The 15112-nt window shown below is 32.8% G+C and overlaps 1 protein-coding gene across 3 annotated transcripts in view; it reads right to left on the bottom strand.

Annotated features, from left to right (window-relative positions):
* LOC147571160 (cullin-4B-like) overlaps positions 1–14724 on the bottom strand; it is a 138846-nt gene extending 124122 nt beyond the window's left edge. The window contains exons 1-8 of one of the 3 annotated variants that reach the window (XM_086696565.1): positions 14607–14724; positions 9243–9358; positions 5333–5436; positions 5005–5074; positions 2302–2375; positions 1500–1662; positions 1309–1398; positions 16–98 (exon numbers count right to left, since the gene is read on the bottom strand). In XM_086696565.1, coding sequence (XP_086552691.1) covers positions 16–98; positions 1309–1398; positions 1500–1662; positions 2302–2375; positions 5005–5074; positions 5333–5436; positions 9243–9278 — 620 coding nt within the window. In that variant the 5' untranslated portion in view covers positions 9279–9358; positions 14607–14724. Of the gene's footprint in view, positions 1–15; positions 99–1308; positions 1399–1499; positions 1663–2301; positions 2376–5004; positions 5075–5332; positions 5437–9242; positions 9359–13037; positions 13259–14606 lie in introns of those variants that run through there. The other 2 variants (XM_086696562.1, XM_086696563.1) reach the window with 2 other exon arrangements.
* Between the last annotated feature and the right edge of the window lie 388 nt (positions 14725–15112).

Genomic DNA, 15112 nt, shown 5'->3' with positions numbered 1-15112 from the left:
ATACGTAATTCTTACTGTGTGTTAAGGCATAGGTAGGTTCTAACTCCGTCTACTTCTCCTTCTAGGAGCTTCTTGATGTGGTAAAGACACCCAGGAATCTGAAAATAAAATTTTTACCTTCCTATTTTAAGAATCGTGGGACTTAAAGAACAGAAGTTACAAAGTGTTTGTAGCAAGCAAACAAAAACTTTCGTCGTTTAAATCAATTTAGTTTCATAACCTTGAAAGGCACAGCTATATGGTCAGTTTGTTTCTATCAAGTCAGAATGTCAGGAATTATTAAACTGGTTACAGCTTGTAACTGGAATCCATGGTTTGAAAATTTAATATAACCAAACAAAAATATAAAATACATAAAGCAAAGGGCTGTTATAAATGAAGAGAAACACTGAAAATTCAACAAAAGCTGATGACTTGGCTACATACAGATCTATGATGTACAGTACATACAGAACGTACACGATACATAAAAGAACATATATTATATCCAAGATAATGGATAGAGTACTCAGACAGAAACCAGCAAGTTAACGTAATACTTTAACAACACTAAACACGAAAAAGTATTTATAGAACACTCCACCCAACAACAGAATACACTTCTGCTCAAAGTGCACACAGAATATTCTGCAAGACAGACTCCATCAAGTCACAAAACAAGCAAATAAATTTTAAATGAATGAAATTATAAAAAACTGTGCTCATTCATCAAAATGGAGTGAAACAAGGGAAAATAAGAAAATTTGAGAAAGTCACAAATATGTGGCAATCATACAACACATTTCTCAATAATCAAGGTGTCAATGAAGAAATCAAAGAGAAACTACAAAGTACCTTAAAGTAGGTGAAAATGAGGCTAGAACATACCTAAATTTAATATGGCAGCTAACACATTACTTATAAGAAAATTTATGGTTATAAATAATTACATCAGAAAAACAAACACCTCAAAACAAAATAAATTAAAAAAAAAAAAACCCCTACTTTCTACCTAAAGACACTGGAAAAAGATCAAAGTAAACCTAAAGTAAATGAAGAAACAATATTTAGCATAGAATTTAATGAGAGAGAAATGAGAAAAAAACAATAGAAAAAAATTCACCATACCAAAAGTTGCTTATTTGAAAAGATCCACAAAATAGACAAATCTTTAGCATAACTGACCAAAAAAAAAAAAAAAAAAAAATTGTCAGGAAGAAAGGTTTGTCAAAATTTATAGGAATTATAAAGAAACATGGTCTTCACATTTTAATAATCTTTTCTATGGATATTGAAAGAATTTATAATTATCATCTTGATTTCAAATACCTCTTTATTTTGCACTAGCTTCCTTCCCTCTGCTGCATAGAACCTGCTTGTTTCTTCTAAGAATTTACTCTCAAAAGATTCTTGGTAAATCTAATAATGGAATATGTAAAAAAAAACTTAGTTAAATGTTATCTTTAAGATATCACATTAGAAGTCAGTTTCAATTTAATGAAAGTTAAGAAATTACTTACCCGCAAATCAGAAAGCATAGTTACAAGCCTTTGAATCAGACATCGATCAACCATTTCGCCATTTCTTTCTTTCTCAATCAACACAAGAATTCCATCTATGGTCCTGCTACGAACATTCTGATCACAAATTATGTATGATTTAAATAATTCAAGGCCCATATCCCTAAGACAAACAAAAAATCTGCCTAAATTTTGGCTTATATTTTTCCCATCAGTTACACTTCTGTGTATATAATGCATTTCCCACAGTCAAAACAAGATATAACTCGATGTTAAATTCACTTATCTACAGTTGGATAAATATTTGTTTTGTTTTTTGATGGTCTGAAATCAATAAATAAGATTTCAGTGTAAATAAGGCACAGTGGATGACATGTATAATTCAGTAATTTCTTAAAAATTAAGCAAAATTTAGGACGCTAAAGCTTCTAAACTTGCCTTAGATTTTTAGCCTTCATAATAAGCACAATGGTATTAATAATTTCGACATTAATATCAACTTAGTGACCTGCTAGTTTTTTATAACGAAGTATTTCAGACGTGATTCCGTATCCTAGATTAGATTCTAGAACTTCTATGTTTCCTATAAGACAGGTTTTTAAATTGAGGTAAATTATAAATTAACACTTAAAACTGTGTTACCATGTACTCAAATATCATTTTAAAAAAGTCAAAGTTTTATGATACAAAGAAATACACATTTTGAAAATGATTTTTCTCTTATTGTGTTTTCTCTCAGAAGATAAAGGAAGTGACTATAAATCACATGTAACAGTTTTTTAAGTAATTATTTGTATCTTACCAAATTGAAGACATCATCAAATATTGAAAAACATAAGTTCTATCTAGGAACAGAAAAATGTTCCTAATCATGCTCTGTTAGAAATAAAAAAATAAAGGTAAAACATTACGTCTCAAAGATTTTTGGTTAAATTATCATTCCATCAAACAAAAACTTAACTCTTAAGAAAAGCACGTAATTTGTAACATTCTTCTCAATCAAACATGGGCAATAATGTATTTATTTCTCTTGTAAAGATAACCTTTCAAATTTTTCACTCTTTTCTACACTGCTAGTTCTTAAATAATAAAGGGTAATAGAAATATATAAAGAAAATGTATTCATGGGTTATTTTATGTAAAAACTGCTGATATATGAATATTACTGGTAAGTATAGTTTGCTCAAGAAATCTTTGAAATCCAAACGCCTACATATATATTTTCAGCAGACTGAAAACATAAGAAATAGCCGTACCGTAAAAGAAGAGGAAATATGAAAAATTAACAGCAATACTTACGAAGACCAAGGCCGTGTACAAATATAACATTTCACCGCTTTTATTTAAAAACGCACACAGCAGGAAGAGAATTCTTTATAATGAATATACTGGTTATGTACAAACTTCTTTATTATGAATATACTGGCTGTGTACAAATTAACTGCGATGTGAGCATATACAAGAAGAGCAGTTCTCACACATTATTGTCTCAAGTCCCCTTCATATTTTTAAAAAGTATTGACGAAACCAAAGAATTATCACCAGTGTAAATATCTGCTAATACTTACCGTACTAAAAAACTAAACTGACAAAACTTTAGGTATTAAATTCAAGTTATACTACTATATTAATGAAAATGTAATTAATTTATAAAGAAATAAGGTTTTAATCATTTACATTTTAAAATAAGTTGCCAAAGGGCATGAACTTTCACTTGTAACATGAATAAATTTTGGAGATCTAATGTAAAGCATGGGGATGAAGGTAATCACCATATGTGCTGGAAAGATACTTGGCAGTTGCTAATAGAACACATACTTAACTGGTATCACCACAAAAAGTTAACGGTAATGATGAAAAGTGGTAATTGAGGTATTAGCTAATTCTACCGTAGCAATCATTTTGCAGTATACAAACGTTATCAAATCATCACACTGTACATCTTAAACTCGCACAATGTGATGACTCTATTACACCAAAAAACTTGGCAAAGAATTCATAATCTACAAAAGGAAATAGAGCATTAATGCTTTAAACACACCTTTTAAGGGCTATATTACAAACACGCTTTTAAGTGCTATAGTACAAAGAGATGGGAGAAAGCAAATGAGAAGCAAAAGAAAACTAGGGTGGAATAAAAACCAGAGTGGAATGGCCTAGAAAGCATGAAAGAAATGATCACCTTTGAACTGTATCCTAAAAGAGTAAGAATTTTCCAGGAAATATTTTTCAGAATGATTTTTACATATTGCATGGAATAATGAACATGCATGGCATATTATTTCACACACTTTTAATTTTGTGGCAAGTTCACCATCATTATAAGTGATGTAATCAACCGTGTAGGATTTAAAATATGCTTGTACAATTAACATCAGCAACAACTGTAGCCATAAGTACTATGTTTTTAGAAAATGTCTACTTTTTTTGCTTCTAACTTAAAACATTCATGGCACCTCTTTTGCTGATTCCTCTTTTAACACTACAGAGGACATCTGGAAATGTCGTGGGAAGGGGTAATTATGCTGTTGAGAGAATTTTGCCATGTTAACAGTTTTGGGGAGGTTAACAGAAATTGGTATTTGTATGGATTACAGCCCTCATTTTTAACCAAGACCCACAACTACTTTCTTAAACAAAGAAAACTAGAAAGATGGGATGTGGGAGCCATCAATGACTTAGGACACATCTTATTGGAAAGGAGTGAGAATAACAACTCCAAATACAAAGAACTAAATCAGCCAATATGATTGGCAATTCGTTAAAAACAATTAGATAAATACTTTCATATCATAATTCATGTGGGGACCTCCTTTTATATTTTAAAATTATAAACTCTTCAGTATCACTATTTTATTGAACTGAACTGTTTAGTCTATTCTAGTTTTTATTCTTTACATATGAAACTGAGAGAAATGTTTTCCATTAGTGAAGATTTAAACTCACAGCAGTTTTGTTTTTATACATTATATAAACTTTTAAATCTAATAATAGTATCAACATATCATATTATCGTATGCTTTATTCTGCCAAATAGAAAAGCAAACACAATTTACATATTTTCATTTTCAAAATATAGGCATATTTTGCGTTGAAGTATTTATAAGTTTATTTATCTTATTTAGTATAGCTTTGTTATAGCTCTGCTATACATTCCTCTGTATATTCAAAACTCAGATGATAAATTACTAATTTCACACACTATTTAGTAAGACTAAATCTGACATATATTTCGTGCCTCTTGTTTAAGCTCCTATTAATGTGAAACTCAATTACATCTAAAGTATAATTATCTGTTTGGAAAAAAACCACCTAATTGTCAGCGGATAAATAAATTAAAATTAAAACGTTAAAGAACTGAAAATTTTGGTCTACCATAAAAGTACTTCCAGAAGCTTTTAAATAAAGTATGGGCTAACTACAGTTTGAATTTTTTCATTTACAGAACCATTTAACACATTCCATGATAATTCTCTGAACTAAAAATATAATTTCTATACTCTACCATTTGTCTGCTATGATTTTGCCAGCATTTATCCATTTTCTTTAGAAAAGGGCCATTGTCCACAGAATCCATGAGGTAACGTTAAGAAAAACTTTACATTCTAACATTAACACACATTCTGCAAATGGAAGATATGACTTCTAAAAGACAGTATTTAAAACTGCTTAATGATAACCTTAGGTCCAAGGATGTCTGTCTTAAACAGAACACAAAGATAACAAAAATAACATTAATCCCATATACCAAGTAAATTATTCCACTCAACAGATACTGACATGGAAAATTTGACAAAAGACAGGAAACAACTCAAAGAGGAAAAAAAGGATATTCTCTGAATTGATGAATTTGTGCTTTGAGGTGCTGTTCACAAAGCTGCTTCAACTGTTTATACAAGTTTGCAGATAAATTGTAGGAGCAAAGGTTTTCAACACTCTGAAAAAATGAAATTTTTGTGCTTAAGTTGAAAAAATGCAAAATAAAGTTACTTTGTCTACAACTGTTGATGATATACTGACTACTGATTATGAACTTATTTTATATGATTTAATAAGTGAATAGGAATGTCATGAATATAGTCATGACTATTAAATGAGGAAAAGCTATTTCAAAATTTGCAGTATCTGAACCCAAAGAAAAAGAATTTAAAGTCTTCCATCTCAATCAGTATGTACAAACCCATTCTTTATGAGTAATTCTAAGCACCAAGACATTCATAGTAACCAGCTTTCTTTAATTTAAAAATAATTCTCTGAAATTAGCTGTTCAAACCATAAGTTAAACCATGTCTTAATTTTCAGAATTTTTAAAAGATTACGATCTTTCTTTAAAATTTTAAAATTAGAAAATAAATTTTAAAAATGTGTACGATACAATGAAACACAATTTTATTAAGTGTGACTTACAATACCTATAACAAACAATAAAACAAACCATTTGTTTACATTGAAATACACCCTACTGACCACTGCAGCGAAGTCACCAAAAATAGTGCAAAGCTCTCACTCCTCATTAAACAAAGAATTCACCTGGCAAAAATGTTCAGAACCAACCTTATAAGAGTTCTAGAGTCTAACCAAAACTTTATGACCAAAGGCACATTTAATAAAGAAAAAGGATGCTACATTTCAGTAATACAGCCTTTTGGATGCTTAATTGTCAGAGCTACATAAGTATGCCTAGGTTCTTTTTAGCGGTGAGAGGTCCACTCTCACCACTGTTGTTTAACATTGTGTTGGAAGTGCTAGCATCAGCAATCAGACAACAAAATGAAATGAAAGGCACAAAATTGTCAAAAGAGTAAGTCAAACTCACTTTTCACAGATGACATGATACTCTAACATGGAAAACCTGAAAGTCTCCACCAAAAAGTTACTTGAACTGATACATTAACCCAGCAAAGTCACAGGACACAAAATCAATGTACAGAAATCAGTTGCATTTCTATACACCAATCATGAAGCAAAAGAAAGAGAAATCAAGAAATCAATCCCATTTACAACTGCACCAAGAATCATAAAATACCCAGGAATAAACCTAACCAAAGATGTAAAAGATGTGTATGCTGAAAACTAGAAAACTTGTGAAGGGAAGTGAAGAAGACACAAAGAAATGGAAAAACATTTCATGCTTATGGACTGGAAGAATAAATATTGTCAACATGTCAATACTACCCTAATCAATCTACACGTTTAATGTAATCTCATCCAAAATCACACTGGCATTCTTCTCAAAGCTAGGACAACCAATCCTAACATGTGTATGGAACCACAAAAGACCCCAAACAGCCAGAGTAATGTTGAAAAAGAAAACCAAAGCAGGAGGCATCAAAATCCTAGACTTCAGCATTTACTACATCAAGACAGTATGGTACTGGCACAAAAACACACACACAGACACTGGAATAGAACAGAGAACCTAGAATTGGACCCAGAAATGTAGAGCCAACTAATTTTTGACAAAACAGGAAAGGGTATCCATTGGAAAAAAAGACAGTCTCTTTAGCAAATGGTGGTGGAAGAACTGGCCAGCAACATGCAGAAGAATGAAACTGGACCACTTTCTTACACCATACATTAAAAACAACAACAACAACAACAACAACTCAGAATGGATGACAAACCTAACTGTGAGACAGGAAACCATCAAAATCCTAGAGGAGAAAACAGGCAACAACCGCGCTGACCTCAGATGCTCAACAGGTCTCCAAAGCCAAGGGAATTTTTTAATAGGAAATTTATGGTCAAATTAGTTTCCATACAACACCCAGTGCTCATTCCAACAGGTGCCCTCCTCAATACCCACCACCCACCCTCCCATCCCTCCCAGCCCCCACCAACCCTCAGTTTGTTCGCAGCTTTTAAGAGTCTCTTACGTTTTGACTCCCTCCCTCTCTCTTTTTTTTTCTTTCCCCTCCCCCATGGTCTTCTGTTAAGTTTCTCAGGATCCACATAAGAGTGAAAACATACGGTCTCTCTCTTTCTCTGTATGACTTATTTCACTTAGCGTTAACACTCTCCAGTTGCATCCACGTTGCTACAAAAGGCCATATTTCATTCTTTCTCATTGCCACGTAGTATTGCATTGTGTATATAAACCACAATTTCTTTATCCAGTCACCAATTGATGGGCATTTAGGCTCTTTCCATAATTTGGCTATTGTTGAACGTGCTGCTATAAACATTGGGGTACAAGTGCCCCTATGTTTTCAGCACTCCTGTATCTCTTGGCAAGGGAATTAAAAGCAAAATTGAACTATCGAGACCTCATCAAGATAAAAAGTTTCTGCACTGCAAAGGAAACAATCAACAAAACTAAAAGGCAACCAACAGAAAGGGAAAAGATATTTGCAAACGGCATACGGGATAAAGGGTTAGTAACCAAAACCTATAAAGAACTTAGCAAACTCAACATGTGAAAAACAAGTAATCTGGAGAATTGAGGAGAATGAATGAACAGACGCTTTTCCAAAGAAGACATCCAGATGGCCATCAGACACATGAAAAGATGCTCAACATCACTCATCATCAGCTAGATACAAATCAAAACCACAGTGAGGTACCACCTCATACCAGTCACAGAGGCTAAAATCAGCAACTCAGGAAACTACAGATGCTGGCGAGGATGTGGAGAAACATGAACCCTCTTGCACTGTTGGTGGGAATGCAAACTGGTGCAGCTGCTCTGGAAAACAATGTGGTGGTTTCTCAAAAAATTAAAAATACACCTACTCTATGACCCACCAATAGCATGATTAGGAGTTTATTCAAAGGATACAGCAGTGCTGATTCATAGGGGCACATACATGTACCCCAATGTTTGTAGCAGCACTTTAAACAATAGCCAAATTATGGAAAGGGCCTAAACGTCCATCAACTGATAAATGGATAATGTAATGTAATGTAATGTAATGTAATGTAATGTAATGTAATATAATATAAATTATATATAAAAGGTTATATTATATAATAATTAATACATATTATAATAATACAATTAGTATTAATATATTAATAACATATAATACACACACACACACACACACACACACATGTTGGCAATGAGAAAGAATGAAATCCTTCCATTTGCAGCAATGTGGATGGAGCTGGAGGGTACTATGCAAAGTGCAGCAAGTCAAACTGGAGGGTATTATGCCAAGGGAAGCAAGTCAATAAGAGAAAGAGACATATATGTTTTCACTCATGTGTGGTACTTGAGAAACTAAACAGAAGACCATGGGGTAAGGGTAGGGGGAAAAATAGTTACACACTCTCTTAAATACAGAGAACAAACCTAGGGTTTATTGGGGCACTAGGGGAGAGGGGAAAATGGGTTACTGGGCACTGAGGAGGGCACTTTTTGGGATGAGCACTGGGTGCTGTACGTAAGCAATGAATCACAGGAATCTACCCCCAAAACCAAGAGCACACTGCATCCACTGTGGGTTAGCCAACTTAATCATAAATTATATTTAAAATTTAAAAATTAATAAATTAAAATAAGATACCCTGAACAATAAGAATATATACATAAAAGTACCTAATTATACACAACATAATTGTAACTAAGTAAATCAATCAAATATAAATACAGAAAGTGTACTGCATGATTGTAATCTTGGTGGATCCCATGATTACAATGCATGATGATAAAAATTATCCAAGGAATTATAATTCAATTATTACTATAAACCCTGATTCCATTATGACTGGTGAATACCTGTATCCAAAAATAACACACACCTGATAGAGTTCTTCCAAGCTGTATTTAACAGACATACTATTCTGGATAGCCTGTACAGCTTCTTTTAACTTTTGCCATGTTTCTTCAGTGTAGTTTTCCAGTGGCAGGGGTTTATCTAATAAATAAATGAAAGCTTATAGAATAACTGTTTGGGAGACAATGTCAAAATACTATAATATGTAACATATCCTCATACATTTATAATATAATGAATTTATTTTAAACAAAGCTTGTTGAGGCCATTCAGTGGGTTAAGAATAGTCACTTCAGCAAACGGTACTACGACAAGATACCCACATATGAAAGAATGAAGTCAGTGTCATCATGAAAACATAATTCAAAATGGATCGAAGACATAAATGTAAATATGAAAGCAAAATCTATAAAACTTTTAGTAGGAAACAAAGGGATAAATCTTCATGACCTTGGACCTTGCACTAAATTCACACATGACACCAAAACATAAGTGACAGAAGATAATTTATTGGGGTTCATTCAGTTAAAATGTAAAATTTTTGTGGATCAAAGGTAAGAAATAAAGAAAGCAAAACACAACCACCGGGATACAATAAAATATTTTCTAATAACTGGTAAGCAGGAAGCATCCAGAGTAAAAAACTGTTGCAGTTCATCCACAAAAAAGAGTATCAACCAATTAATAACTAGGCAACGGATTTGAATAGATTTTTTCAAGAACATATACAAGTGGCCAAGTAACCCATGAAAGGCTGCCCAACATAGTAATAGATTAATACGAGTCAAAATCATGACATACGACTTTATACTTAATAGGAAGGATATAACAAGTTTTTTAGAGGACGTGGAAAAACCAGAACCCTTCTACTTCTCTGGTAGGAACATAAAATTGTATGGAGAATGTGGAAAATTTAGCAGTTCTTCCATTAACCATAAAATTACCATATGACCCCACAATTCCCTTCCTAGTGTATATCCAAAAGAATTAAAAACAGGTATTCATAGAAAATAGTGTATATAAATGTTCACGGCACTATGTACATCCATATGATAGGATTTTACTTAAGCCATAAAAATGAAGCATTCACACATACTACAACCTGAATGAACTCCATAAACACTATGCTAACTGAACTCAGCCAGGCGCAAAAAAGATTATAGAATGAAACATCCAGAAGAGGAAAATCTATAAAGACAGAAATCAGAGAGCTGACTGCCTTGTAGACAGAAGACAGAAATGAAAGGAAAAGGAGTGGGGCAGAGAAATCATAATGCTTGTGAACACAGGTTTTCATTTTCTACCTATTAAAGTATTTCACAATTAAACTGAGGCAGTAGTTACATAATACCGTCAAGTGCTAAGTGTACAACTGTATGCTTTAAAAGTTAACGTCCAATTCATTCTTTGTGAATTTCTCCTCAGTAAAAATATCAGCACAAAATTAGTAAAAGAAAGTCTCAACAAAAAACAAGAAACTTCTATGTTTTAATTACTAAACAAAAATAATCTTGCAAATAAATGATAAGGTTATACTTAAGAAGTTGGCAAAGATAAAGGGAATCTAAGATAAGAAGAAAAATGATACAAAATTAAGCACAAATTAACTGAGGTAGAAAACAATCATAACCAAGATGTGGGCCCTTCAGAAGGGAAACTATGTAAGTTGACATATAATATATGTAAAGTTATATTATATATAATATATATTATATATTAATTATTAATATCCATTAATAATTATATATAACTAAATTTACCTTACATTTAATATAATATAATTAATATGATTAATATGATTCCATTAATCATTATATATGATATATATTAACATATTATATATTAGGGCTTATATATAATATACGCAAAGTTATGTTATATAGAATATATATTATACAATTATAATTACGTGTGTGTGTGTGTGTATATATATATATATATACACACACATACATATTAAGTTTATTTTTCTTTGTACCACATTCACTCTCTCACTCTCAAAAAAATTTACTATTATCCAAGAAGGTAACCGTTCCTTCTTCTATGCAGAATTTAATACAAACTTTACCCTGAAATAAATGAGTTATTTTAAAAATCTGAAAAGCATTATTAATCATGTCACGGAAAAAGGAATATGAGTGTTGCTTCAAATCTAGTTTACATAAAAACGTTAGCAAAAAAACCTGAAAGTCAGATATCGGATGATGACGATCTACAGAACTATTTCAATATTCCATCCCACTAAAACAGAATATTTTCTAAGTTTATTTGTAGTATTTTAATACATGAAACAGATCAGCAAATTTTGTGTATCCTTTATGTAGGAATATTAAATTTGTAGAGGCAACTGGGTGGGTCGGTTGGTTACGCTTCCAACTCTTGATTTTGGCCCAGGTCATGATTTCATGGTTCATGAATTCCAGTCCCGTGTCAGGTTCTGTGCTGATAGTGGGAAGTCTGCTTGGGATTCTCCCTCTCCCTCTCTTTCTGCCCCTTCCCTGCTTGTGCTCTCTGTCTTAAAATAAATAAACTTAAAAAAACAGTCAAAATTATTTCAATAACTTTAAGAGATATTTGATACAGCTCTGCCCTGAGTATGAGAACCCAGATCAAATTAGTAATATTGACTAAAACAATGAAAAAAATATGCATACACCAAAGCATTTCAGTTCCTTAAACTCACCCTAATGCTGAAATATACCAAAAAAGATTGGAAAAAGTAAAATTTTCAATCTATGCAACAATGCATGAGTATAACATGAATTCAAATAATTCATGCTATTTGAAATCTTACTTAGCCACTAAAATAAGATTGCTTTTTGAAACTTCAACAATCTAAAGTCAAACTTCTGCATAATAAATCTAGCATGCACTAGGTTCTGGATAAGGAGAAAAGGTAAAAAGCAAAACACCAAGGGGCAAAATGTTACAAACATTTACTTTTGAAAGTTCTAGAAAATTTGACGTCTTATTCATAAATTTTGGATTGTTTGATATTTACTTAGAAAACTATTTTTTGAGCAGAAAATAACTGAATACAAAAGTTTTTAAATAATATTAATTAAAATTTTAAAAAACTTAATTTTTTCTTGACAACTAAAGATGGCAACATGGTTGGAATATGCCCTTTAAAACCTGTAAACTAAAAAATGAGAATCTTGACAAGATATCGAAAACATTGGTTCATAAAATGCCAAAATACCATGCAAGGATTCTGTTTTATGAATTCTATATGAAAATATTATATGAAAAATTACACTAATTCTATAAAAATTGTATGAAAAAACAATGATTATCATGAGTTTTTAATTTTTATATTAATATTTTTTCAAAATTTAAAATCTACTCCTAATAAAGGATCTTATTATGGTTTCACTGTTTATGTCCAAATGCACAATTTTTTACCACCTGTTCTGTAACTTATTGAAAATTTAAATTGTTGCCTTTTGACTCCCTACATAAGAACTTTTCTCAGTAATTTTATAGATCCACTCACTAAAAAGATGGAAGACAATGTATTCTACAACGGTGTGGCAACCTAGAGTATTTCAAACAGTAAGGGAGGGCATAAATGTATTTTAGAGAGAAACAAAGTACTGAAGAGTGGAGTAATTTTCCAAAGGTCTCGAGTTACTCCATGGTTAAACTGGGGCCCAGGATTCAGGTCTTCAGACTGTAAAATCAATGTTCCCAATCTTCTAAAAATTAACTACCTCGAAAAATGTTAACTGTATCTCTCTGAATTTAAAGTAAAGAAAAGCAGCAACAGGGTATGAAAAAAGATAAAACTGAGGTCTTAAAAAAATTATCATTAAGTTACCTTTAAAGTTTTTGATTACCAACTTCTTGACAGAGCCAGTGCCAAGCATGTTACTGGCAAAACTAGACAGAGTTGTTGGGGCTTTAGTCAAGTCGTTGTTGTGACGGTCTGCAGCCACAGAGAAAACTATCAACTTTACGTTTTTAAGTTGCTCTGGTTTCTGAGAGGCAGCAGCAGCAGCTGAAGAGGATGATGAGTCTTGCTGAGGCATTTTCACATGAAGTCCTATGAGATCCGAGAAAATTCAGGTTTATAATTTTATCTAGTAGAAGACTTAAGAATGTTTTGGTGACAGGAAAAAGAAGCAAAAGGAGGTAAACACGAAGAGCATTTAGTAATATTCCTGACCCTTGTTCCTATATTTTAATCATTTTTTTCCTTAACACAACATGGAAGCAGATGCAGGGAGACCATCAGCAGGTAGTTATAATCTCTTGAGAAATAGTCAAAACACTAATGACCAGATGAGGAGATGAAATACTGTGAAAACGAAGAGAATGAAAAAATGAATAATCGTCAAAAGAAAAAGAGGAAAATAACCAAGCACAAAGGGAAAAAGTGAGACTGCTGAAATAAGAAGTGAGTTTCAGTACAGCATAGTGGCAAATGACAAAATGACTGTAGAAGTGTTTTTGGAATATGTAAGGGCAAACATGGGAAGGAAACACAAGAGATTAGAAAACAAGAGAAAACTGGGAAACAGAGGGGAAAAAAATGAAAAAGATAGAGACAGAAAGAGAACAAAATGTAAATACCAACTGCAAAAGAAAAAAAACAAAAAACAAAAACGTACAAGGCACCTATATCAGAATATTTCACAACCTCCTGCAACACAGAGCTTACCTGGGGGGGGGGGGGGGGTGGGGGGCGGGGAGACACAAACACAAACAGAAACCACAGAAACAGCTAAGAGAGAGAAATCAATCAGACAAGAAGTGAAGTACAGAAAGTCAGAAAAGCCAGAATATAATACATTTGCTTACTCTGTACCACTTTACATCACGGTTGGCTATACAGACGTTTGTAATATACAGCAAACAAGAGACAAAGCTCTGCACTCTCATGGAACATTCACTATAAAGGTCCAGAAAATCTAGCAAGTCTGATGCCCAAGGTGCTAAATGATAAAATAAATAAAAACACACACATGGGGGGAAAGAGTTAAGTTTAATGAAGGATTAAAGGTAAGAAGAAAGTAGAGGTAAGAAGAAAGTAAAAAAGGGGTATGTAAGAAAATGAAGGGCAAAGCCTGCAAAAGAAAATAAAAAGCAAGGCAAATTACGCTACATAATGACTTAGGCACAAATAAACAGGGATTTTAAAAAATCATGGATATTTTGGATATCCCTCCGAAATCACGGCAAAACATGAGAGAAGTTTAGGTGAAGAGAGAGACGCAATGGTAGCACTAGGCAACATATATTCACACATAATTCCCGTTACAAAGTCGACGCTAGAAGCCTCCTGACTGCTAGAACTAAAAACAGCAACACGGCACCCTTACGATCAAGGCATAAGAAACCAGTAATAATTTACACATTTTCTGGTTGTTTGGTGCAAAGTACTTGCCTCTCTGAAACCGGAGAAAGTACTCAGAAACGACGGTTGACGTCCCCCACAGCCTCGCCGTCTCGCGATGCGACACCTCAAGATGTCTCCACCGGAAATGACGGAGTCCAAACTTCTGATTATGATTTACGCTTGCATAGCACAAGTACCCTCTGCGCTGCCAGGTGAAAGAGAAGAGGAGCTAGAGCCATGTCCGGAGAAAGATATTGTAGAGAAATACAAGATCAATTAACACTGCGTGGAAAAACACATTTTTTTTTTTTTTTTAGCAGATTGCAGTAGATCACTTAGCCCTCAAATGTATGCAGTTATTTAAATAATCTGAATGTGGAGCATAAATGTATCAATCTTGTATATCCTTTCCTTGGGAGGCAGGTCGTCAAGCCGTTCCATCCACGGCTTTTAAAGCAATGTATAAAAGCTGTCAGAAGCTATCATTGACGATGTAGGGAAAAATAACCATTAACCAGCTTTATTAAAGCTATAACGTTCTTACGGAAGGAATT

Source organism: Puma concolor, unplaced genomic scaffold, assembly GCF_028749965.1.
Source record: "Puma concolor isolate L17-30 unplaced genomic scaffold, mPumCon1.1.hap2 unalloc_scaffold_5, whole genome shotgun sequence".
In the NCBI taxonomy this organism is placed as follows: domain Eukaryota; kingdom Metazoa; phylum Chordata; class Mammalia; order Carnivora; family Felidae; genus Puma; species Puma concolor.
The sequence above is the reverse complement of the archived record's forward strand: the minus strand, read 5'-3'. Positions and strand labels throughout refer to the sequence as shown.